Source organism: Haemaphysalis longicornis, unplaced genomic scaffold, assembly GCF_048455015.1.
Source record: "Haemaphysalis longicornis isolate Haplotype H1 unplaced genomic scaffold, Haemaphysalis longicornis Haplotype H1 scaffold_6, whole genome shotgun sequence".
NCBI classification, from domain to species: domain Eukaryota; kingdom Metazoa; phylum Arthropoda; class Arachnida; order Ixodida; family Ixodidae; genus Haemaphysalis; species Haemaphysalis longicornis.
In genome coordinates this window covers 156,866,260-156,890,270 of record NW_027526407.1, presented here as the reverse complement: position 1 = coordinate 156,890,270, position 24,011 = coordinate 156,866,260, and the positions used below count along the sequence as shown (strand labels likewise).

The 24,011-nt window shown below is 49.2% G+C and overlaps 1 protein-coding gene across 1 annotated transcript in view; it reads right to left on the bottom strand.

Annotated features, from left to right (window-relative positions):
- LOC144142018 (sodium-dependent proline transporter-like) overlaps nt 1–10,826 on the bottom strand; it is a 94,588-nt gene extending 83,762 nt beyond the window's left edge. The window contains exons 1-2 of the mRNA XM_077673448.1: nt 10,469–10,826; nt 7,449–7,648 (exon numbers count right to left, since the gene is read on the bottom strand). Coding sequence (XP_077529574.1) covers nt 7,449–7,648; nt 10,469–10,804 — 536 coding nt within the window. The 5' untranslated portion in view covers nt 10,805–10,826. The remainder of the gene's footprint in view (nt 1–7,448; nt 7,649–10,468) is intronic.
- Nucleotides 10,827–24,011: the final 13,185 nt, after the last annotated feature.

Below are 24,011 nucleotides of genomic sequence, written 5' to 3'. Positions count from 1 at the left end.
GGGACGCCCGTAGGAAGCAAAACTGCGCATGGTCCCGTTTCAGACGCTACCCCATTGTCGAATGTCTAATAAACTTCAAACGACTCAGAGCAGAGGCACGCAAGATAAGACGGCAGTCGAAAAAGGCTTCATGGCAGGACTTTGTAAGTTCCATAAGTAGTAACGTAAGCTCAAAAACCGTCTGGGATAGGGTCAGGAAAGTGAGTGGAACTTACAGTGCATTTACCATGCCACTTTTTGATGGTAACAAAGGCCTTGCCGAGCAGGCAAACATTCTAGCCGAATATTTTACCAAAGTGTCCAGTTCAGCCCAGTACTCTGAATCATTCCTCAGGTATAAAGAACGGGCTGAAAAAAGTATAATTAGGATAAACTTGAGTAATGAAGAAGCATATAATGCACCTTTCTCAATGGCTGAACTACTTCTGGCGATTGCTCAGGGAAGCAGTCGGGCTGCAGGACCAGACCGAATACATTATGAAATGTTAAGACATCTGACCCCAAGAACCTTAAAAGTCATACTACATTTCTTCAATAAAATATGGTTTGAAGCCTACTTTCCAGTAGCGTGGCAGGAAACCATTATGCTGCCACTACTAAAGCCAGGTAAAGACCGTAGTGAACCAGCAAGCTACAGGCCAATTCCCTTGACAAGCTGCCTTGGGTAATGTTTTGAACGGATGGTCAACAAGCGGCTCACTCACTTTCTGGAAGAAAATGACGTTATTGATACCCTTCAGTTTGGTTTCCGTGCAAGGCACTCAACAACTGACCACCTTCTCCGTTTAGAAAGGAAAATTATGGAGTCCTTTGTTCAACGACAACACTGTGTCTCCGTATTTTTCGACTTGTCAAAGGCTTATGACACCACATGGAAACATGGTATAATGCTAGATCTGCAGGGTTATGGTGTAAAAGGCAGAATGCTTGGGATGCTGAAAAGTTACCTTTCCAATCGCTCCTTTCGAGTGAAATTTGGAACAGTATTATCGGATGAGTACACTCAGGAAAATGGTGTACCTCAGGGAGGTGTTCTTAGTGTTACCTTGTTCCTAATCAAGCTAAACTCAGTCGCACGTGTAATACCGAAATCTTTGATGTATTCGCTTTATGCGGACGATATTCAGATCAGCTTTTCCTCGTGCAACTTAGCATCCTGCGAAAGGCAACTGCAAATTGGCATCAACCGTCTAGTGCAGTGGGCCGAGGAAAATGGATACAACTTTTGTGCAGAAAAAACAGTCTGTGTGCCTTTCAGTCTGTACCGAGGAATTGTGTTAGATCCTCAGCTGCACATAAAATCGGCCCAAATCCCTGTTCGAACTGATCACAAATTCCTTGGTTTAATATTTGACCAAAAGTTAACATTTAAAAGCCATGTTAATTATCTAAAACACAAATGTCTGAAGTCAATGAATGTTTTAAAACATTTATCCTACAGAACGTGGGGCTCAGATTGTACCTGCCTTTTGCGGCTGTGCAACAGTCTAATTAGTTCCAAGTTGGATTATGGCTGCTTTACCTATGGATCTGGTCGCGAATCTGCACTCAAAGCGCTCGACACCGTTCACCACTGTGGCTTGAGAATAAGCACCGGAGCTTTCCGGACATCTCCGGTACAAAGCCTGTATGCAGAAACCAATCAATGGTCACTTAACAAACGGAGAGTACTCCTCGGAAACATGTACATAATGAGAATTATTTCCTGCACAACTCACCCTTGTCGACAGCTGTTTCTGAAACCTCACTTTGAAACTCTCTTTACCAACAGGCCTCGGACTATTCCAACCATGTTTTTCAGGTATCGCATTCTTAATGAAGACCTTGACTTTTATGTAGATGATACCATGCTGGTCACCCACATTACCGGTTATGCTCCATGGGAATACCGCAAGCCACAATGTGACTTTTCCTTGCTGAAGTACAATAAGCGCAACACTCCCAAGGAACTACTGCAGCAAGAGTTCTTAGATATCCAGTTCAGGTATGCCGGATGTGCTACTTACTTCACGGATGGTTCCAAAGGAGAAAGGCATGTGGGAGCAGCTGCAATTGGACCTTATTATGAAGAATGCCAATGGCTCAGACCTGACGCTAGTATCTTCACTGCCGAACTGCATGCCATACAGCTCGTTTTAAACAAAGTATGCACTGAAAGGACACCACAGTCAATCATCTTCTCTGACTCTCTCAGCGCGCTAGCAGCCCTGTGTTCAGGAAACAAAACCAAAAATCCACTTGTCCAACAAGTGCTTAACCAAATAATGGACTGTGGCAAAAATCACTTAGACGTGAGTTTCTGTTGGGTACCGAGTCATGTAGGAATTGTCGGCAATGAAAAGGCAGATGCCCTCGCAGCCCAGACAAAAGAGCTCGAGGTGACGGAAACTAGTTTACCTTACCAGGATTACAGACGGAGACTAAAATTATCAATAACGTAGAAGTGGCAGTCGGAATGGACAGAGCTGAATGAAAACAAGCTCCACCTTGTGAAGCCGCACCTGAGAGAGTGGCAGAGCTGCAGACACAAAGAAAGATTTGTAGAGGTGGTGTTCTGTCGCCTAAGAATTGGGCACACGCGCTTGACCCACAACTTCCTATTGCTGGGAGAAGACCCTCCAGAATGTGAGCAACGTGGGAAGCGCCTTACAGCAATACACATACTTATCGAGTGTCCTAGTTATGAAAACAAGCGTCGTAAATTTTTTTCTCATTTTTTATAAATTTCATATTCCATTGCACCCTGCTTTACTGCTAGGCGATGAACCCCTGGTTCCCTTGGAAACAGTTTTTAAAATTTTGAGTGCCATCAAGATTTTAGAGAAACTTTGATTTTACCACTTTACATAATTTGTACATGAGACTTTTGCCGTAGTGTGTTCAAAATATATTACCTTGTGTCTGGCGCATTATAGCCAAATTTGGCTGCTACGCCAATAAAATTCAAATTCATTCATTCAAATCGCGAAGCTGTTGTAGGTGAGCATTGCCGGACACATACCGTACTTACCCGATTCTAACGCGCACTTTTTTCTGGAAAAATAGGTCGAAAAATCGCATGCGCGTTAGAATCGGATACGAAACCGAAACTGCCGAAACAGCGGGAATTTCGTCCCACCCATCGCCATGGCCATCTCAAGATGGCGCCAAAGCTTTTAGCAACGAGTTTTCGGACGCAGGAAGCATAGGCGCCTAGGCTTTTCTATCGGCGTTCACACAAACCGTGAAATCGTTCCACTCGCGCGCTGGATAACAGCAATGGCAGCAGCGGCTCTCACGCGTTCGAAACGAGCGGTCGGCTGAACCGTGCGCCTCTGGAGAAGCTCGCGGGATGGGCGTGCGAGGCGTGGGCCACGATCCCATCGACCATCGTTGAACGTTCGTTCAGAAGTGTGGCATCGCAAACGCGCTTGACAGCACCAAGGACGAGATGTTGTAGTCAGCGGAGAGCGACAAGGAGTGAGATGAGTGAGATTACTTCGAGAAATAAATCGCCCTTTTCTCTCGCATTCGTTATTCTTGCGCACAAAGTTCCGTGCGCGTTACAATCGGAAGTTCAAGTTTTTCGGTTTTTTTGCCAGGAAAATCGGGTGCGCGTTAGAATCGGGGGCGCGTTAGAATCGGGTAATTACGGTAGTTAGTTTCAGTAGCACCCCCTGCCTTTCCGTTGGTGGCCTATTCCTCGGCCATGCGAACTATCCGCAGCTGCGCCATGCCGAGAGCTGCGGAGACGTTGCGCGCGAGGTCTCTTGTATACGATAATGAGCGCTTCCGCACGACGACGCGAGCTCCCGCGCGAAGGGCTCCCCTCTGATTCTGGGCGCATGCGCACGCTTCTCTCGAGGGCTGCGGCGCCGCTATCAGGTGTCTTTCCGTTGTAGAGTGGGTAATGCGACAGCTGCGCGACGCCTACGCGATAACGTTCCTCGCGGGGAGTTTTCGGCGCGCACGAACCCCGAACTTACGGCCAGTAACAACAGCTCCACTGTTAAAATATCACCCCCGTCTCAAAACGAGATGTCGCACAGCGTTCCTGCCGTTCACGTATGTTCGGTGCAACAAGTGTATTGTTATAAACGAGGTAAGTACTTGATGTTACAAATTGAATATAGAACGCGGATTGAGTCGTATGAAGACTGAGGGCGAAAGAACGAGCGCTTGCGGTGTGCACCTCGCTTGGGCGCCTGGACCGCGGCGGCGTGGATTATGCACGCCCGACGGGCGGCTCTACCGTACCAACTCGGATTACAAAGCGGCGGATGGTCGCGCAACTCCTAGTTCCCTGCAGGAGTTACACAGAGCAGGGGTCGGCCATCCGCAGCCCAGGGGGAAGTATTATGCGGCCGCCAGCACGACACCCGAACCCCCCTTTCCCCCCTACATTTGCCACTTCCTGTCTGAAAGCCGACATGGCAGATTTGACCTCAGATTATTCAGAAATTTGCTTTCCCCACCAGCCGGGGAACCCGTCTGTCGGTAAGCAACTTTGATATAAATGTTTTCGATAGGTATGTTCATCATCAAAAGCCGTATCGAAAGAGTTCTTTTTTTTTGTTATACCTACGTATGTAAATTGCAACCCTGTGACATGCGTGCTGAAAATAAACACGATTTTTATACCAGTTTCGTACATCATCGTCAATTCGCTGAATTGTTTCTCTTTGCCTGCAAAGCTTTCTCTCCCCCACGCCTTTCCCCGTGATTGGCCGTCCGTGTCCGCTTCATGCAACTTCGCCCTCCGCCTCAAAACGTTACCTACCCCCCCTCATGAAAACGGACGTTGAGTTTTAATAAACCCCCTATTGTGTTTCTATTGAGTCAATAAAAAGTCAATTAAAACTCATCGTTTATAGACTGCGCTCGCTAAAAAGTCAACAAACTTTGTATTGCAAAACCTCAACCAACATTTTATTGCCTTCAAGACATTGAGTTTTAATACACTTCATATTGCGTTTGTATAGAGTGAACCAAATCTCCCATCTTAAAAATGCGGCCAATATAAAATCAATCAACTTTTTATTGCAAAAATGCAACATGAATTTTATTGCCTTCACTATATCGAGTTTTAACAAACTTTGTATTGCCTTTCTATAAAGTCGTTTGAACTCTGAATGTGTGGACTGTGGTCATTAGACAGGCAATAAACTTTTTATAACGAACACGCAGCAAGAATCTTATTACCTTCATTATGTTGAGTTTCAATAGACTCTGTATTGCGTTTCTATAGCCTACCCACGGAGGTCTGGTAGCTTATCGGTGCATATATGTGGGGTGCTATAGCGCCGCCTGCCCCGCCTCATCAATCGAGATCGCGCGATGGACGTCCCGTCACTTCGTCTTGGGAGCACTTGGGAGTGGTGGCGCCTGGGATGGCGGACATCAGCGACGGAGAGTTCGAGCCCCTGCAAAGCTCCTCTGCTAATACTTGCCAGAAAACCTGACTCACAGGCAACAGGATATTACGACTACACTGAATAAGAATTTTATAGAAAGGCAATAGAGATAAATTTAATAAAAACTCATCAGACATTCTGTTCAGACCTAGCTCATATGCAACAGGTTGTGATGACTGGGCACAATAAGAATTTTATAGAAATCTAATTGAGATAAATTTAATAGAAACCCGACAGAAACTGTATTCAAAGCTGACTCAAACGCAACAGGTTGATACGACCACGCTCAATAATAATTTTAAGAAAGCTAATCCCGGCAAATTTAATAAAAACTTTTCAAAAAGTCTATTCAAACTTTATTTACACGCATCACGATGTTACGACTATACTCAATAGGAATTTTATAAAAAAATTAATTGCCACAAATTTAAGAAAAATCCGTCAGAAACTGTATTTAAACCTGATTTCCACGCAACAGGCTGTTGCGACTGTACTCAGTAAGACTTGCATAGAAAACCTATTGAATATATTATATAAAAACCCCATAAGAAACTCATAAGAAACTACATTAAGAACCGATAAGGCCTACTGACTTGGCTCTATAGACTTTTAATTGAAACGCGGTGGCCAATTTGTAATGGAAACTCAATAGAAATATTCTATAGAATGTTGGCAAAATGTTTATAGGATTCTTTTGAGCAATGTCTATAACAAGTTTATTAAATCTCGGTAAACATTTTCATGAGGGCCTGACTCCAGTCTAAAAGAAAGCACGGCGCCAGTGTGTGGGAACGAGCCAGTGCAATGACTGCGTTTGCCTCGTTGCGCGCAAAATGTCGTGCAGGGCGATAGGGAAGCGGGCCGGTTGTTGTTCGATTTGAGAAGGCAAGACAGCGCAGTAATGGAACAAGACGACTTTGCAGACCTTGTCATCTGACTCGTGTAGTTCCCTCCATGCGCTATTTTACTCTATTACGTCATGCAGCTGGAAGCACGGCAGCGAGAGCGCAAATGCAGGCGCGGCAACATAGGGTACCTCGATGCCAGCGCCCGAGGCACTCTACGACAACAGAGCCAACATCGCTTCTTGCGGCCTCTGCTCGTGCGCGCGTCAATGAATAAAGCAGGAAGCCCCGCGAACATAACGCGTGTTTTCCTTTCAGCCCTTCCGAGCAGACGAGAGCAGGGAGATGGGGTGACACTTGAGAAACCCCGCAACACGTTTTCCAACTTTCTTCTAAATTTGAAAGGTTTTCGAAACGTGGGCAACAAGTGCATCCGCTACTTGAAGTATTCCTCAGCCAAAAATTATACTGCTATATGTCCGTCAGATAACCCAGAAACTCGCCCAAAATATTTTCCTCTCTGTTCCGGTGTTGGCGTTGTTCAGTGCTCGAATGACGTCATTAGAGTGACGTCGGAGCTATTGGTTGGCATGCTTTCAGCTGCAGGAGTGAACGCCTTCGATGGCCGCTCTGAAGAACACCCCAACGCAGAAAGTGAGGGCTGGGGCGCGCAAATCACGCTACCAGCTGGACAGCGCTTCCAGGCACGAAGTGGTGCGGAGTCCCTTGAGGAGTGGGAGAAAAAATGGAGGAAGCTCACATTAACGTGTATGACTTGAAGAAGGCGAAGCTGTACGCAACCTTCACGGCCATCACCACGGTTTAAGTCCACGATTGCAGCCGATTTCGTTCGCTGCCGCAACGGCCCTTATTCCATCTTTGTTGCTGAAAGCGGGAGCTTGTTTCATTTTTTTGTATACGTTAATCATTGGACATCACCTTTGAGGGACGTACGCTTTGACGTGCCTTTCTCGTGCCTTTCGCGAACGCTGGAGATTTTTTAGTCTACCTTGCCAAATCACCCTAAGTGGGTATTGCTTGGCTTGACAAAAGCGCGCAAGGGACGCTGGGCGGTCGTCGCGAGGAACGCACGTGCGCACGAGCGCTAGGCATTTGCTTGGTTTTGTTAACCGCGGGCGGCAGTCGCGAGGTACCGCGGACAGGAAAAATTCCGACTTGCTAAATAGCTTGGCTGCGAAGAGAGGCTCACTGGTAGTACTGCTCGGCGGACGACTGGTTGGCGGTGACGCATCCGTGCAGGTGCTCCAGGTAGTCGTCGTAGTGTATCTGGCGCATGCTGCCGTTGGCCAGCTCCATGGGCACCGCGCTCGTCTGGCTCACTTCGCCCTGCCCGTGCACGCGTTCCACGTCCCCGCCCAGCAAGGCCGTCAGCAGCGGCCCGCACAGGCGCTGCAGAGAACCGTGCACCAGGCACAACGTATATGCCGGCGTGCAAAGGAAGGCGCTTGTGTAGGTGCTCAAAATTAATCCCGAGCCCTCCACTATGGCGTGCCTCATGACTCAGGGGGAGCTTCGGCGCATTCAACCCTATAATGTGAAAGAGGATACGCTAAACTGCAAAAAAAGCGAACGTACGCTAAGTGTCTAAGATGCAACCCGAAATGACAGAAGTGAAAGAAAACGTGGCCAATGTTCACTAGTGGGTGTTTCTTCGTAGCTTCTTTGATGGCGCAATTTGGTCACCCACGTGCTCGCGTTCAAAGGCACCGCTTTGTAGGCTGTGCGAAGGCATCAATGTATTCTGCCGCCTTCCGAAATGGTGTGACGACTGCTATACACTCCGCCCATAACGCCGTGCGCTCCAAAACCGCTGATCTGTTCTTGTCTATTGGTTGTCTAAAACGCGCACTGTTCTTGTCTATTGCTCAATACAAATACAGTTTATAAACATGAGGACTTACGGCGCGCTTGCTTCCACGAGCATGTATCTTTTTGCTAGAGAGTGGGCGAATGCAGCGTACCATCCGCCATTTTGCACCGGAGCAAATACACAATTAACGAGTGAATCCACGCTTATGTTTGCGGTTTGAGTTCCTTCATCCGTGCCCCATGGGCGATCTTTTTCAAAGTTTTGTGACAGTATAGATAGAAGGACATCTGCACACAGTGCGGGCTATCAGCTGCTGCACACATGGCTTGGGCCTGTAATATCGAACCGCAGCCCAGTAGCCACGAATCAGCAATTACGGGCAGCAGGAGGTCGCGCTGCTCAGCTCCATCCCCGAAGTACATTTTGCGGTCGTCTGGCTGGAGGAAGGCGCCGCCAGGGCCGTGCGTGATGAATACAGGTCAAGGTACTCCTCATGAGTGCACTCATTTGTACTACAACTCACGAGTGAGCACAATGATGAGCGAGTGCAGACCCAACCAAAAAAGTGAGTACGATTATGGGTACAGCCCCGGAAAAAAAGTGAGTATCATGATTGGCGAGTACACACGTGAGCACATGTACTCGCGAATAAAGTACAGTACTTGTAAGTACAGTACTCGCGGATACTGTACTCGCGTGTATAAACTTTGGGGTTTGATCACGCACTCGAGTGGCGACGTGTGTGCACGAGCCTCACGAGTTTCGCGTCGGCTCCTAAAGAAGAGTTAAAAGGGAAAACTGCGGCTCTCTACTTTTCCTCCTCGTCCGTGTTGCCGCTCTCGAAAGCCCGGGCAAGCACGCGTGGCTTCGCTCCACTTTGTTCAAATTGTTCGAAGGGAGAACGCGGGAGGCTGCTTGCATGCACAATGCAAGCTGAAGCCACTCTTCCTCGGGCTTCAGAATCGTTAGCCAGAAATGCTTTTGCCTGTTTAATTTAGGCAAAATGGGGAAAAGGGAACCAGCAGTACCAACTGGTACTGACTGGAAGCTTTCTCTGGCCCTCTTGCTATGGCTTAGTCAAGTGCATAAACCTAGTACCATGCGTGAATGCAAGGGGTTCATTGCGAGAACAAATTTGTAGAAAAACTTTTGAATACGAATAAATATGAATACAGGTTGAGTACGAGTGAATAAAGGCTTGTGCGAGTCAGTTGAGTACGTATACGTGTACAAGTGAAGATTTAGTACGAGTACAGACGAATTGAGTACGAGTGAGTACATTGAGTAAGACTGCTCGTGAGGACTAATAAGTCTGATTACAAGTGAGTACGATTACAAATGACTCCGTGATGAGTGAGCACGAGTGATTTTGAATGCGGACGAGCTTTTTGGGTCTGTGTTTGAGTGAGGAAAGCTTGTAGGAATAAAAATTGTGATTGAGTTTGAGTGAGTTTCTTCTGTTTTGTCGACCTATGGCGAAGCCGGATCCCATTCTTAGGTGGTGCGCTCAGCAATGATAACAAAGGAAGTCTTCTCTCTCGTGATTTCAGTGTTGCCGTACATTCCTTCTATACTATACAGGGCGATCAAAATTAAGTCGACAGTTTTTTTTTTAAATTAGGCGCTCAGCTTTGCAGGAAAAACCACCTCTACAGTGAGTTTATGCGCGCAGGGGGACATAGAATAAGGTGGTAATTATTGACGTTGGTAGCTTGATTAACTAAAATTGAATAATTAAATTTTTAGTGGCTGCAGTAAGCAGACATGTTTGTATTGAGAAGTTAGACGCAATCGTGTTTCTACGCAGTTTTATTTGGCAGAATTCTTCTAGCGCATTCGTACTCCGAGACATTTAACTGCAAAATTTAATTGCCGTTCACATGATTACGCATGCTAGGCAGTGACGACCAGCGCAAAGCTCCTCCCTTTTGTTCTGTGTTTTGATAGCGGTTCCGCCTACTGCAGACTGCAATAACGCCAGCCAAGACTGAAAGGGCGCCAGTTATCACTTGTCAATGCCTACACCCCGTTGTCAAACTAAACACCGCACACGGCAGGCACGTCACAAAAGTGAGGAGCTTTACGCCCGTATTCACTGTCTAGCATGCGTAATCATGCGAACGGAAATTAAACTTTGCAGTTCGATATCTCGGAGTACGAATGCGCCCGAAGAATTCTGCCAAATAATACTGCGTAGAAACAAGATTCCGTCTTACTCTTCCATGCAAACATGCCTGCTTACTGCAGCCGCTAGAAAGTTAATTATTCAATTTTAGTTAATTAAGCCACCGACATCAACAGTTACCACCTCATTGTGTGCATAACCTCACTGTCTTCGCGTACATGTAAGCCTGTCGACTTCCCCAGGCCTGCACGCGTGGACGGGGGCGCTCACTCACAATGCCGGTGGAGCGCACGTAGCAGGAGTGCGGCTGGGCGCCCCAGGCGACGTCGCACAGCATCCAGGGCATGCGCGTGGTGAAGGAGGCGCCCCAGTAGAGCGTGCCCTGGGCCAGCACCAGGGCGGCGTCGAGCAGGCGCAGCGCGGCCAGCAGGCACATGCTCAGGCCCAGGCCCCGACCCAGCGGGAAGCAGGCGAACACGTGCAGGGGCCCGCACGAGCTGAACTGGCCCATGCTCGCCTCCAGCAGGTACAGCGGCAGGCCCACCAGGTACACGAAGCCCAGGTACAGGATCAGGTACGCCCCTGCCGACGGCGAGAGAAACCCTGTCATGCTCTTTATCGGTGGCCTATAGGTCTGCGGCCACCAGGTTCCGTGACGTCATAGAAAAAATTCCCCCGCATTTCCCCGAGGGGGAGAATGTGAAAGTGCGAATGCACGGTTGCCGGCCCGCTTGCGGCGCTTGCGCTCTGCCCCCGCAGCCCACCGCCTCGCCGCCTTCTCTTCCATCTCTTCCATCGGGTTTGTAGTATCACGTGTACACCACGCAGTTATCAAGCCGCTATAACGCCGCTGAGTCGCCAACGCACGCCGCTGACGACGTAGTTTGAATTCGTTAAAGATATAAGGCGCGTTACTGACAATATCAGCGTCCCGTCCGTGGCTTATTCGGTAGAGCGTCGGGCTGCGGCCCGCAAAGTCCTCGGATCGAAACCTGGCGCCGGATGCTGTTTCTTCTTGCGGACGCCGACGCCGCGGACGCCGACGCACTGCGGACGCCGACGCCGCCGACGCCGGCGGTGGATGGTTTGGGGTCGCTTATAAAGTGCATTCGCACTTAAAAGCATTGTGTGGTCTCCTCGATTTGGCTACACTTTCTGCACCAGTTTGGGCGGTGCAGCACTCTCGCACTCGATTTGCCAGTGCAGCTAGCGCCACCTGCACTTCGGCCCTCGATTTGACGCTGTGCTACACGAGTCCTCCTACACTACTGCACTAGCCTCTGTGCGAGTTCTCTCGTTCAAGGTGTAGTTTGCTTTGGCGCGTTTTTTGGTGCGCATCGTAGCAGACGGCTCCAGCATGATACTTGTGTCAGTAAACGGAGTAGAAACGACAGCGTTTGCCGTTTTAGACGAGAATGGTTGTCTCGTGCAACAAGATAGTGCATTTGTGAACAAAACAGAAGGTGAGTGCAGGGTGACGCCATTTCGAAAAAACAAAAAAATCGCGCCAATCCACCCTGTGAATGTGGTTGGAAAGCAAAGCTGTAAACGGCACCCATAACGATTACTCATGCGACGTCACTTAAAATCACTCACATCGCTCTACAAATAGTAAAACCAGAGAGAAGTGAAATGCACTTAACCACACCATTTATTACTTCAATGAGATATTCTTGGTAAGGTTAAATCAATGCATGATGCATGAACGGTGTTTGGTTGAGTTGTATTGGTGCAGCACAAGAGTGGAAACTTTTTTTTATAAAATCAAAGTAAGCTCCAACCCGGTGTTAGACGATCTCACTTCTCCGTCTCTGCGCCGCGGACGGAGGCGACGAGACGGAAAGGTCAGGGTAAGGTGAAGGTACGGTCTGTCTCAGAAGGCGATAATGCTGGATTATCTCCCTGAACATGGCAAGCGGGTGACTGTCCTCGTGCAGCTCCATAGCACGGGAGGTAAAAGCGCAGGCTTGTTGGGTGGGCGTATTAGTTGCCCTTCATTGAATGGAACCGTTGGGCGTATTAGTTGCCCTTCATGAGCTGAATGGAACCGTTTGGGGAGTGGTTTTTTAGCACGCACAGTGCAGGTCAGGACACCCAACCCGACTGGTAATTCCAGTAGGCTTGCTGGGAATCGGTGACTACCCTCCGAACCACTGGTTGAGTGAGAGCCAAGGTGATGGCTGCCTCTTCTGCTGCCGTCATTTGTTCGGTCCTAAGCGAGGTACACGCAAGGAGGTTGGTTCTGGAGGTAGCCACGATGATGGCGTGTTGCTGCCCTCGATGTTTGTAGAAGTCTGTGTAGATAACTGCATGAGCCCCGATGGTGGTGTTTAGCGCTTGAGCCCATGCTTTTCGTTGGCCCTCGTCATGTGAGGGGTTCATATTTCTAAGCAAAGGGAGCATCTTTAGTTTTAGTCGCCAATAGTCTGGGAGTACGTCAAGCGGAGTGACATTCTGGGCTGCCCAGCCAATCTGGTGAAGCATGCGGTTACCCACCGCAGTTCTGAGTCGGACCTTCTGGTTAGAAAGATGGCCTTCTATCAGCTCTTCCACCGTGTTGTGGAGCCCGTGCTAAGCAGCCTTAGTGTGGACGCACTCATGGGAAGACCAATGGCCTGCTCGACCGCCTTTCTAATCATTATATAAAGCATCTCTATGTCTTCCTTGTCGAGAAGAAGATAGGGGTTTGCCGTAAGTAACTCTCGAGAGGACAAAAGCTTCAATTAATCTAAAGGTACCGGATTCTTTTAGGCCTAGCTTCTTGGTGGCAACTCGCCTGATCATGTGCATGATTAGATTAATGCTGTTTTTGAGGCGCTGCAAGGAGACGTCACCCTTGGTGTTGGCCTGGAAATGTAGGCCCAGGATCTTCATGCTGGGGTTTGGAGTGAAGGCCTGGCCATGAAGGAGTATTTGAATGTATTGCTTGGTTTGGCGAGAGGGCGGACGACAAGGAGCTGTGATTTTTTACCTGAACACTGGAGGCCACAGGCTTTAGCACATTGGCGTACTAAAAGTGAGATTCCATGGATTGGTGTGAGCTTCCCTTAATTTTTGTAACTCTTAGCACATGAGCAAGGTGCGCACAGGACCGCTAGACGGGCGTGAGTGGTCATGTGACGCTTTCACGTGGCATTCAGCGTAAACCCGTAGATGTGCTTGGTCAGTACACCATTTGTCTTCCCGTGTTCGCGTGGGCTCGTAGCTAAATCGGTAAGACAACGGGCTCTCGCTTTGTTAGTCTATTAGTTCCAGGTTCGATTCCCGGCGGTGCCAGTAAATTCTTTTATTTGTTGTCTGGAGTTTTCTGGTGACACCAACGGTCGCGAAAGAACCCTTGGGGGGTAGAGGTAGAAAGCTTTGCTTTAAAAAACAAAAAAACGCCAGCGCGCATACACGGACCGCAGCAGCCGGCGTTTGTGCACTTTTGCCCTCGATTCGGCCGCTGCACTGAAAGCGCTAGTGTAAGGCTGCACTCTCACTGAAAGAACTGGCGCTGCACTTGCACGACACTTTTGTGAACTAGTGCACAAACTGCAGCGAAATCGAGGAGACCTGTGGAAAGCCGGGCTAGTTGAAAATGGTTTATGACTGGAACTGCGCGCACACACACACATACAAAAACGGGACCACGGAAGAGAACACACATAACGCAGGTTTCAAGTAAATTTATTATCAGAAAAAAACACACATATGCAGGCTCTATCACATGACTCTTGATATGGGGGCACACATGCGCACGGGGACTCCGCATACACGTTACATGTGCGGCTCTAGCAGGTTAATCTCTTTATCTAGTAAGACCAGCGATAGGTTACTGAAACAGTCATCTTTGTGAGAAGAAATCTTTAAGGCTTCTACCAATTCTCTTGGCACCTGTTTCTAGAGGGGAATATAAAATATCTGTGTCATCGAAACATGGTGTGCAACCACATTTTGCGCAATGGAGGGCTAAGTGAGTGAAGGGGCGGCCTTGGAGGCTCGACGGATGCTCTCTTATTCTGATGTCAACACAGCGTCTAGTTTGCCCTACATTCACATGACCGCACGTCATCGGGATACGGTACACGACGTTTTTCTTGCATTCAACAAAACGGCGCGTACGACGTACTGTACCTTGGGGCTGTTGTTCGAGCTTCTTTCGAACGACAGAGCACACGCTACTGAGCTCATTCTTCGCCAGTAACCCAGTAACTTCCTTCCTTCATTCTTCGTCAGTAACCCATCGTGTAACGTGCATGCTAAGTCCCCGTGCGCATGTGTGCCCCCAAAATTCATGTGACAGAGCCTGTAAATGATAACAAATTTAGTTGAAAACTTCGTTGTGTGTGTTGTCTTCCCTGGTCCCGTTTTTTGTGCTCAGTTAGAGTCATTAGTCATAGAAACATTGCCCGAAAGTGGCTAGGGAATCGTTTCTGTTGAATACGTATTCTTTAATATCTCGATTATTTGTTTGACTTAGGCGACAAAACTAGGTATTTTTGTCACAGGGACAAAATAGTCTTTTTAATGAGCTGAACTTGTAGTTTGCCTTCATGGGCCTTTTAAAAGAACACTCAAGTGAATTTGTCACAATTATGTTTTTGTTTGCATTCCATAGACTGGCTCAAATAAGCGCACTTTTCATCGTTTATCCGGTTGATAAAGCAGTTTTTAATTTATAAAGCCTGAAAGAAAAAATTAAAGACGTTCCATTCATTGTGGAAGCTGTCAGAAGAGCAGAGCAGTGATTCGTCATAATGGGCTGCAGCGCCGTTATCCGCTCACTGCTGCTACCCAATGCATTTCAAATTTCCCGCCTTCGCAGTGCTCGCGCGCCCCCTGCCTGAAACTGCGCCAGCGGGAGTTCAGTCCATCTTGCGCTTGCTTTAATTTCGTATGCCGTAGCTGTTTTGCGTTACTTCGAACGCGCTATCTTTTTTTTTCCTGCGTGGCTGGAGCCTTTCTGTGGCATTTCCAACGCGCCATGTTTTTCTTGCGCGGCTGGAGCCTTTCTGCGTCATTTCTAACGCGTCATGACGTATTTGCGCGGCCGCTTTTTTTCTCTTAATATCGTAAAAACCAACCCAACAAGCGCTCCTATGAACGCGGGGGCTGCCGGTTATATACGCAGCTTTTGCCTGAAATGTACCTGCAGTTTTCTTTGTGCTAAATAACGGGGAGATGTATGACAAGCGCCAGAGGTTCACAAGGTTCGAACGGTTATGACTATATTTTAACCGCGTGGTTTTGGAAGCCTCAGTGTGTCTCCCTGACGCCGGTATAGAAGGCTCCACCTGGGTCCGTTACCTCGCTGCGCCGCCTGAGTCGCATCGACCGTTAACGAGCTAAGACGACAAGGCGAGCAAATAAGTGATCTGCGCTTTAAAAATATACCATGGGACATTTGCGGCGGCTGCAACAAACAACAGCAACCCGCCGCGGTGGCTCAGTGGCTAAAGCGTTGCGCTGCTGAGAACGAGGTCGCGGGTTCGATTCCCGGACACGGCGGCCGCGGAGGCGAAATGCAAAAACGCCCGTGTGTACGAGATTTCGGCGCACGTTAAAGATCCCCAGGTGGTCAAAATTAACCTGGAGCCCTCCACTACGGCGCGCCTCATCACCTGCGTTGCGTCGGCGTGTTAAACCCTACAATCAATCAACAAAACAAGCAGCAGCAGTGACGCACATTCGAGATGCGAGGTGATTGGAAGATGTCGAAGGCTAGCATTCAAACAAGTTTCGGTTTCGGTTCTGCGAAACAACATGCTTGGCATCCGACGTTATCGTTGGCGCGGCATTCTCGATATCTCAGGAATCGACATACCACGCTTCAGCATTTTGTGGGCTGTAAAATGCGACAGATAAGAATGCCAGCACGTCTTAGAATCGTAGTTGTAGCCGAGGCGCACGCAGTGTCTAAACGCCCTCCGCGCTGCCGGAGATTGATTGATTGTAGGGTTTCGCTGATGCAGCGCAGGCGATAAGGCGCGCCGTATAGTGGAGGGCTCCGGATTAATTTTGACCACCTGGGGATCTTTAACGTGCGCCGAAATCTCGTACACACGGGCGTTTTTGCTTTTTGCCTCCATCAGAAAAGTGGCCGCCGCGGCCGGGAATCGAACCCGCGACCTCGTGCGCGCCGCCGGAGACGCTCAACTGCGAGGTGCTCTGACCCCACCTTTGGAGTCGTGCCTGCAGTGTGTCGTAAGAGCCGTGTTCGCTCCAGGCCGACAGTCGGCTGACTCGGCACTCTTCCCGCAAGCAGGAGGCGCTTATTTCAACACTACGCCAACGAGAACTCGCCAGCGTGTCAGTGTCAGTCTGCACGCATTTTGCGAACTCGCTCGTGGAGCAATGAAGGTTTCAGCGCAAAATGGTGAAGTCAGCACAGAAAACCTCATATACCCAAAAACAAAAAATTTCAACTTCAGAAAAAAAAAGAAAAACTCACATGCGCTAACGGGGATTGGAACTTGCGAATTGCAAAACACCTTAGCCTGTGCTACAGACCACTCTGCCATAAACATAGCGCTGTCAAGGAGGAATATATAAGGTATATATCATATAGCCTGTATTTTTTTTTTCAGTTTCAGCATTCTCAGACGCTTAGATAACTATTTCTTGATTAACGCTCTTGCAGTAAGCGCCCCCCGATTCCCACAAATATCTAAACTCTAGCGACGGCATTCCTTAGGCAGAAAAGCGATCGCAAATGTGATGTCGTGCTGCTGAACGCTGAGGTAGTTCACCCAGCGCATGATGTGCTTTCCGCACCTTGCATTTACTCATCATCATCTCATTTACTCATTTACAATAAAAGTTTCGTTGATTCTGATTCCTTAGTATGCCTATATTAACTTCACTTATTCTTCTCCCGCATTTAATTGGCTTTAAATTTTTCTACTAGCGTACCAGTCAGCGAAGCATCGCGTGTGCTCTTGTGTGGAGCAACTTGTATTTCATAGACTCTACTAAGCTTGATACAGTCTACAAACTAGCAGAGTAAAGGTACATTATTCCAGGCAGAAATCGTGTCGTGGCCGAGTTTCAATTGAGCGAACGACTTGCATCGATCCGCATTGTCGAAAGCGAAACTGACATGAATAAACGAGGCTGTAAACCATTATTTATTTCCGCGGCGACCGACCATCTAATGTGCCATTCCATGATTAGTGACAAGTAGGCACCCATAACAGCGAATAAAACGTAGCACGAAAATTCCGCGTCGGTATACTCCTTTAAGACTTCACGTTGCTTTCAAGGCCTTAGATCTCCATGATTCGAGGTGGCGTTCGGTGGTGCAGAGGTGAGTTAGAGGGAAAAATTGCCCCCACCTCCCCGAAGGGAATCGTGAGGAAGTGCGAATGCATTTCTTGCGCCGAGAGTACACGGCGTAGTAATTCTGCCATCGCCTTGAGAGGCGCAGTACCGGCGAGGGGGAGCTGTCAGGCGAGGGGAGAGGCGCGCGCCGAGGGTGAGAGCAAACCTAACGGGGGGAGAGGCGCGCCAGCTGCAGAGCATGTGACGTCACGGCGCGAGGAGAGGGGGAGCAGACGCAAAGTCGCCAGCGCGCGGTCACGTGGGAGTGTGACGTCACGGCGCGAGGAGCGGTGCGGGAGCCGGCGCGGGCGCGCGCAGCCACGGCGCGGGAGGCGGAGCGCGCGCGGGTCACGTGGGGTGTGACGTCGCTGCGCCGTTGCTACAGACGCTCCTCTCCGCTCCTCGCGCCGTTGCTAGGGGAGAGGAGGAGGAGCAATGCGGACGGCGGATTCAGGGTCGCTTATAAAGTGCATCGCACTTAAAAGTTGGGAGGCAGGGAAACGGCAGCGCCGGAGGAGGGTTCTAAGGAAGGCCGACAGACCGGAACCTCCGTACGCGCCTCGTACACGCCGACACGTCGGCTTAGAGCTTCGTTATACATCGCCACATGAGTGACCACGCACCAGGCTATAGACGCGGAAGACCGAGAAAGTACGCCTCGGCGGAAGAAGATAGAGCAGCTCGAATTGCCGCTAGTCGCAACCGCTGTCAGGGAGGATATGGGCGAAGCTGAGCGGCAGAGGTCCGCGGGAGCGACGCGTGAGTTCAACGGAACGTTCAACCGTCAATCACCGCAAGCCCCAACTAGGCTTTCGCTTCCTTATTTAAGAAAGTTCTGAGCATCCCGTTTAACTTTTCTGCCGTCCCTAGTCCGACCACAGGGACGGTAAATTATTCGGCTCCGCTGCCTACTGGCAAATCATGGAGAATTTCCCTCGTTGGGGTGTTTAATCCCGAAAAAAAGTGTAATTGACTCTTTCGCTAATGCAAAGTATGGGTCATTTCTGTTGAGTTAAAAACGCCGTTGTCGTCTTTCCTGCGCTTTTATGACAAATATTTTTAAATGTCAGTTATTAGACAATTTTTAGTATACGTTATCATTGTGTCATCACGACAAACTATGGCTCTCTAAATATGCTTACGTACAGTCGGCCAAATCTAACCAGCGTTCGCGAACGTAGATTTTTCTCTCTAATGATGTTCAAATTCAAATTCTCAAATTTATTTTTTCTCAACATAATACAATGTCGATGGCCTCGCTGCCTAGAAACCTGTTGCTACAGCTTGACGGGGCTAGGGAGACAAACTGGCAGCTCAATGACGACTGTTGAAAGTACAGTGCGGTTATAACAAGGGATGCAGCATGACAGTACCTTTGAGAAGGCCGATAAATGTCACAGAAAATAAAAACAATAAAAATACTTGTGTCACGAGCTTGAACGAAATGGTTCGGCGTCATATAACTATGAGCAGGGAAAAGAACAGACCAGACCATTGACGCATATTTACATAAACAATATAGCAAATAGAATAAAAAAAACAGTCATTTCCGACAAACGCATTACGCAAGGAAGCACGAGTTGGTGTTCCATAATTGCCGCTAATTCCCCGTAATTTATTTAACATGCTTGGAATGTTGTATGCTGCCAAAGATAATTGGCTCGTGGGCGTAGAACGAGCCATTGCCTCGAGCCACGAGTTCTATAAGTTCTAATTCGTCGATCAAGACCTCATAATTGTGTTAAGAATTGCTTAAATTTATCATTTGAAAAGTGAACTGACGGTAGACCGTAGGAATAAAACTGCCTAATATTGACGCTGCTCAAACAATTGCTTAGTCGGATGAATATACGGGACATTATTTATACGTCTGATAGCTCTAACAGCAGTAACGTGTTAATATTTTTCTTGGTTGTCGTGGCCCAAACTAAAGTACAGTAATTAAAGTGTGACCGGAAAAGTGAATGACATATTTCAAGTTTAATTCATTATGAAAAAAAAGATATGCACAAAAAACCCTATATTTTGCTCTTGAGGGCTGTCTCACACAAAAACTAATGAAGCTACATAAGAACTAAGCACATATTTGGAATCAGCATTAAAAACTCAATCTATGACCAAAGTTTCATAACTTTAGGTATAATACTAAAGAAAAAGTGTTTTCGAGGAGCATCTCCCCTTAAAGGGGCACTGACACAAAATTTTGAAGGCGAGATAACTTCGCAGATAGATTGGTGGGAACACATATACATCATCTGCAAAATATCAGCGGCGAATACAGCCTAGAACATATTTAAAATCAATTTTGAAGTGTGCGAAACGTAACCGAGCAGCCAGCAGAGGACCACGCGCAATTGTAAATAAACAACATCCAAACACGTCACGAGTTTGTGTTTGCCGCTTCCGCACTAACGGCGTTTTTTGCCGGCTCGCCTGGCTCGCCGCTCCAATCGGAGGGCCGGAGGGCGGAGCTTCTGCTCTCGAGAACGAACGACCCGATCGTTGGCGGCGGAGGCGCCGTGATTTCGTCAGCTCATCGGGCAGCTGGCCGCTACCAAAGATCTACAGCGATTCCAGGCGCTCTGTTTCTATTACTGGTTATTACCATTAGATGCGAAAACGCACCGGAGGCACGGAAAGCTGACTGAGCTAGCCGCACGGTCGCTGTGCTGGCGGCGGCTACGGCCGCGAAGTGGCCCAGGCCGGCGCAGGTAGCTCGAGTGATAGCTTGTTACCGCTGCACGAAATTGTCCCCAAGTCCCGACCATGGTGGCTTACATGAGAAAGGAGTTAATGATGCGATGGCGGGTTGCATTAAAAATTGTCATCTGCGCCGCTTACGAGAGCGGCACTCGAATATCCGCCGCAGTGCTGAGCCGAACACATCTGTAAGCGGACCTGTAGGCAGACCGGCCGGCTGCTCCCAGCGCGCGTCTTGCCACCCACCGTCTCGAGCGTCGCGCGTCGTTCTTTAGCCGCGGTAGCATTTGCACTCGCAGCGCCTGCCTCACATCCACGGTCGCTTTTTAATTAAGCGCCTCACGAGATCAGTACGTGGGGGCATTCGCAGAAACTGCCGTCGATGCGGATTCGACAGTGTTACGGCGGCTCTGCTCTGTGATATCCCTCCGACGGTCACGTGGTCAGCTTTGTTCACACAAAATCCACAAAATCCATCGTTTCGCTGCACTCGCTGAAACCGAAACTGCGACTGGCCGCATTGAAAATGCCTCTAATTAAACAACCGTCGCACGCTGAAGCAAATGAGGTTTCTACAGGTGGTAAGTAGGTCACTAGCTACTTATCGCAACAAAAAAAACAAGATGCAAAATTTTTGTGTCAGTGCCCCTTTAATGTTCAGCGGAAACAGGTGGCGGCATCGGCACAGTGCGTCCACTGCGCATGCGCATGACAGTTTTTTGCCAGTAATTCAACATGGCCGTCCCATGTCCTGCGGTGCGAGAGCACCACCTCCAATACTCTGTGCTGCTTAACAATGCCGATTTGCGAGGCCCCCAAGATCTAGTGACGACCTTAAAGGAGTACTGACACGAAATTTTTATGTTACGTTTTTTTCGCTGCTATGCGTGCCTACCAGCCCACTAATCATAGAATGACAGATTAGACGGTCGAGCGCAGCGTAAACATTCATTTATGGCGTCGTTTATTCGTGCCAGTTTCGGTTTCGACAAAAAAACGCCGAGCGGCCGCCATGACAGCATGTATGACATGGCGTCACCATTCTTGCCGTATCGCTGCCTCTCTGGAAGCGCGCGCGAGCGAGCGCACGCGCGCGCCCAGACCGGCCGAGGTCTTCGCCGTCCCCACAGACCCGGGCAGCATGACGTCAGTCCCAGAACCATGACGTGCACACACGCCCGAGCAGCGCGCGCCAACCACAGCCAGCGCGTCGGCTTCGTCACGGGAGCCCCGACGTCGGCAGTTTGGGGCACGTAGCAGATGATGTCACGTCGGCCCGCTCCGGGCTTTCTCGTGCGGGCGAAGATTAAAATGGATTTTAAATATGTTTCGCTGAACGGTTGCTGTTGAAACTTGCTGGGAGATATCTCCTGATAAAAAGGAAGCGTTTTACATAGTTATCTCAGCTTTGAAATTTCGTGTCAGTACTCCTTTAAGACGGAACATCCTAGCAGACCATGGGCCCAGCTGAGCGTTGTTTCTGAGCAACACCGCCTGTATAAACATTGCCTAACGCGTGAGCGAAAAATGGCCTAACAGCCACTCTCCTGCTGCTCTCTCCTTCCCTTCCCCGCCACGAAGCCTTCCTGCGTGCTTTCATGTCCGCTGGCCAGCACTGCTTCTCGGAAACTATGTAAAATAGTTGACAGTTTGTTTAGCGTTCCCCAGTCGGTGCTCCTACACCTTCTTCTTTTTCACCATGCCTGTCTGTCTTGGTCCGTCGCTGATAAAACCGCAGGAAAATCACTTGTGCTGCCGCAGGCTGACTCCGTCTTTGCGTGCTTATCTACTTGGATCACGGGCTCCGAAATTGTCTGAGTGGGGCATGCCCCTCTGTCCCCTCTGCATTTCGGCCTTGTTTTGTCTCCACTGTTCGCACTGTGCACCGGTACCCACTTTTAAAATTGAGGACTGTACTGTAAAAGCGCCCGGACAGCGTAGCGGACCCCTCAGCTGCTTATCCTTTTTTTTTTCTATAATCTTCTGAAATGTACAAGCACGCGATATTTTGGAAAGTAATGGTAGAAGTGAGCGCCTGAACAAAAAAAAATGTGCACGCAATTTTTTTCCCACTAAACCCTCCAGAGAGAAAAAACATCAGTAAAATATTGGCTGCACCATCCGAAAATGTCGGTTTTCCGTTCGCTATTTGTCTACCGCACAATTAATATGTTCTTGCACTATTTCAGTCCCGCCTCCGTCAGTTATCTTTGGAGGAATGCAGCAAGTATCAAGCGAGCGACACGTTGAACGAGATCCCCAGTGCGCCCCAGAACTATCGCCCCGTCGCGGCTAAGATGTGAGCGAAACGGTTCTTGAAACCCAACAGGCAAGCTGACAAATACACGTTGTAGAAGTGGGTGCAGCGTTCGCGACTCGCGAGCAGTGACGTAACCCGCCATGATGGCTCAGTGGCTAAGGCGTTGCACTGCTGAGCACGAGGTCGCGGGTTTGATTCCCGGCCGCGGCGGCCGCTTTTCTGATGGAGGCGAAAAGCAAAAACGCCCGTGTGTACGAGATTTCGGCGCACGATAAAGATCCCCAGGTGGTCAAAATTAATCCGGAGCCCTCCACTACGGCACGCCTCATCGCCTGCGTTGCGTCGGCGCGTTAAACCCCACCATCAATCAATCAATCAGCAGTGACGTAAGGCGAGATGTCCGCCGGCGCGCCACATAGCGGATGAGTGCCTGAACTAAGCGTCCCTACCCACGGCCGGACTGGAGGAGCGGCGAGCGCGCACTTTCATACGGCCTGCGCACCCAACAAGGAAACCATGTTGAGTAGTGTTTTCTTTGTCGAAAACAGTACGGAAAACCGCAGGCGTGAACTTGCCTTTAGATATTAGCGAGTTCCCGCTCGACTGCGCGTAACTTAACGGGGCGGCTGGTGCCGCGCGCGCAGGAGATCTCCAAGGAACGATGCGAACAGTATGGGTTCACTTGAAGCTCTGTTTTATTATACGCACAGGTATACACTACAGAAAGAGGATAAGGGCACGAACAAAGAGGAGAGTCTCGGTGCCTCAAATGGCGATGGTTGGCGTCGGTTCGTCTGCAAGCGCGCACACACATAAACACACGTCGCTCGCTGGCGCCGCACCGTCCGGGGTCAGTGGCATGGTGTCGGATGCGCCGCATGGTGTAAACAGCGGCCGCTTTTCATTCCGATCCTCGTCTTCGGTTACTTGATCCGGGGCCTCCAAAGTCCTCCCGAGCTCTTCCCCGTCAGCGACGTGTAAACTTTAGACCCGCCTTCCGAGAACAGAGGAATTCTTAACAAACCATACAGCAGATGCTTGACAGAGTGAGGGCGCTTCGAACCAACCCTCTACCCTCCCAACCCTCTTTTTTTTTAGTCGACGCATCGCCTCTGACCGAGCGAGCCGACAACGCTTGCCGCACGTGTTTTGGATCTGCCGGGGAATATCACCGGTACCAATGAATGCCTTCGCTGCTATATCTCACTAAAAAAAAAAAAAAGACTCGTTGTGCACGTCAGTTGCATGATTAAGAGTTTTAGCGGTATGTTTTAAGTGCGAATGCACTTTATAAGCGACCCTGAATTCCGGTGACCGCCGTCCGTCCACATAGCAACAGCTGCGGGTGCGCGCGCTCCTCGTCTTTCTTGGCAACGGGGGGAGATGGGCGCGCGCTGCCTGGCCGCTGACATGGACCATACCCACGTGGGGGATTGGCCAGGAATCGGGCGTGAGAAGGGCTAATGCACCCGCTTAAAGGAGTACTGACACGAAATTTCAAAGCTGAGATCCGCTCTAGCAATCAAGTACAACGACAACACAAATAGGTGTCTGT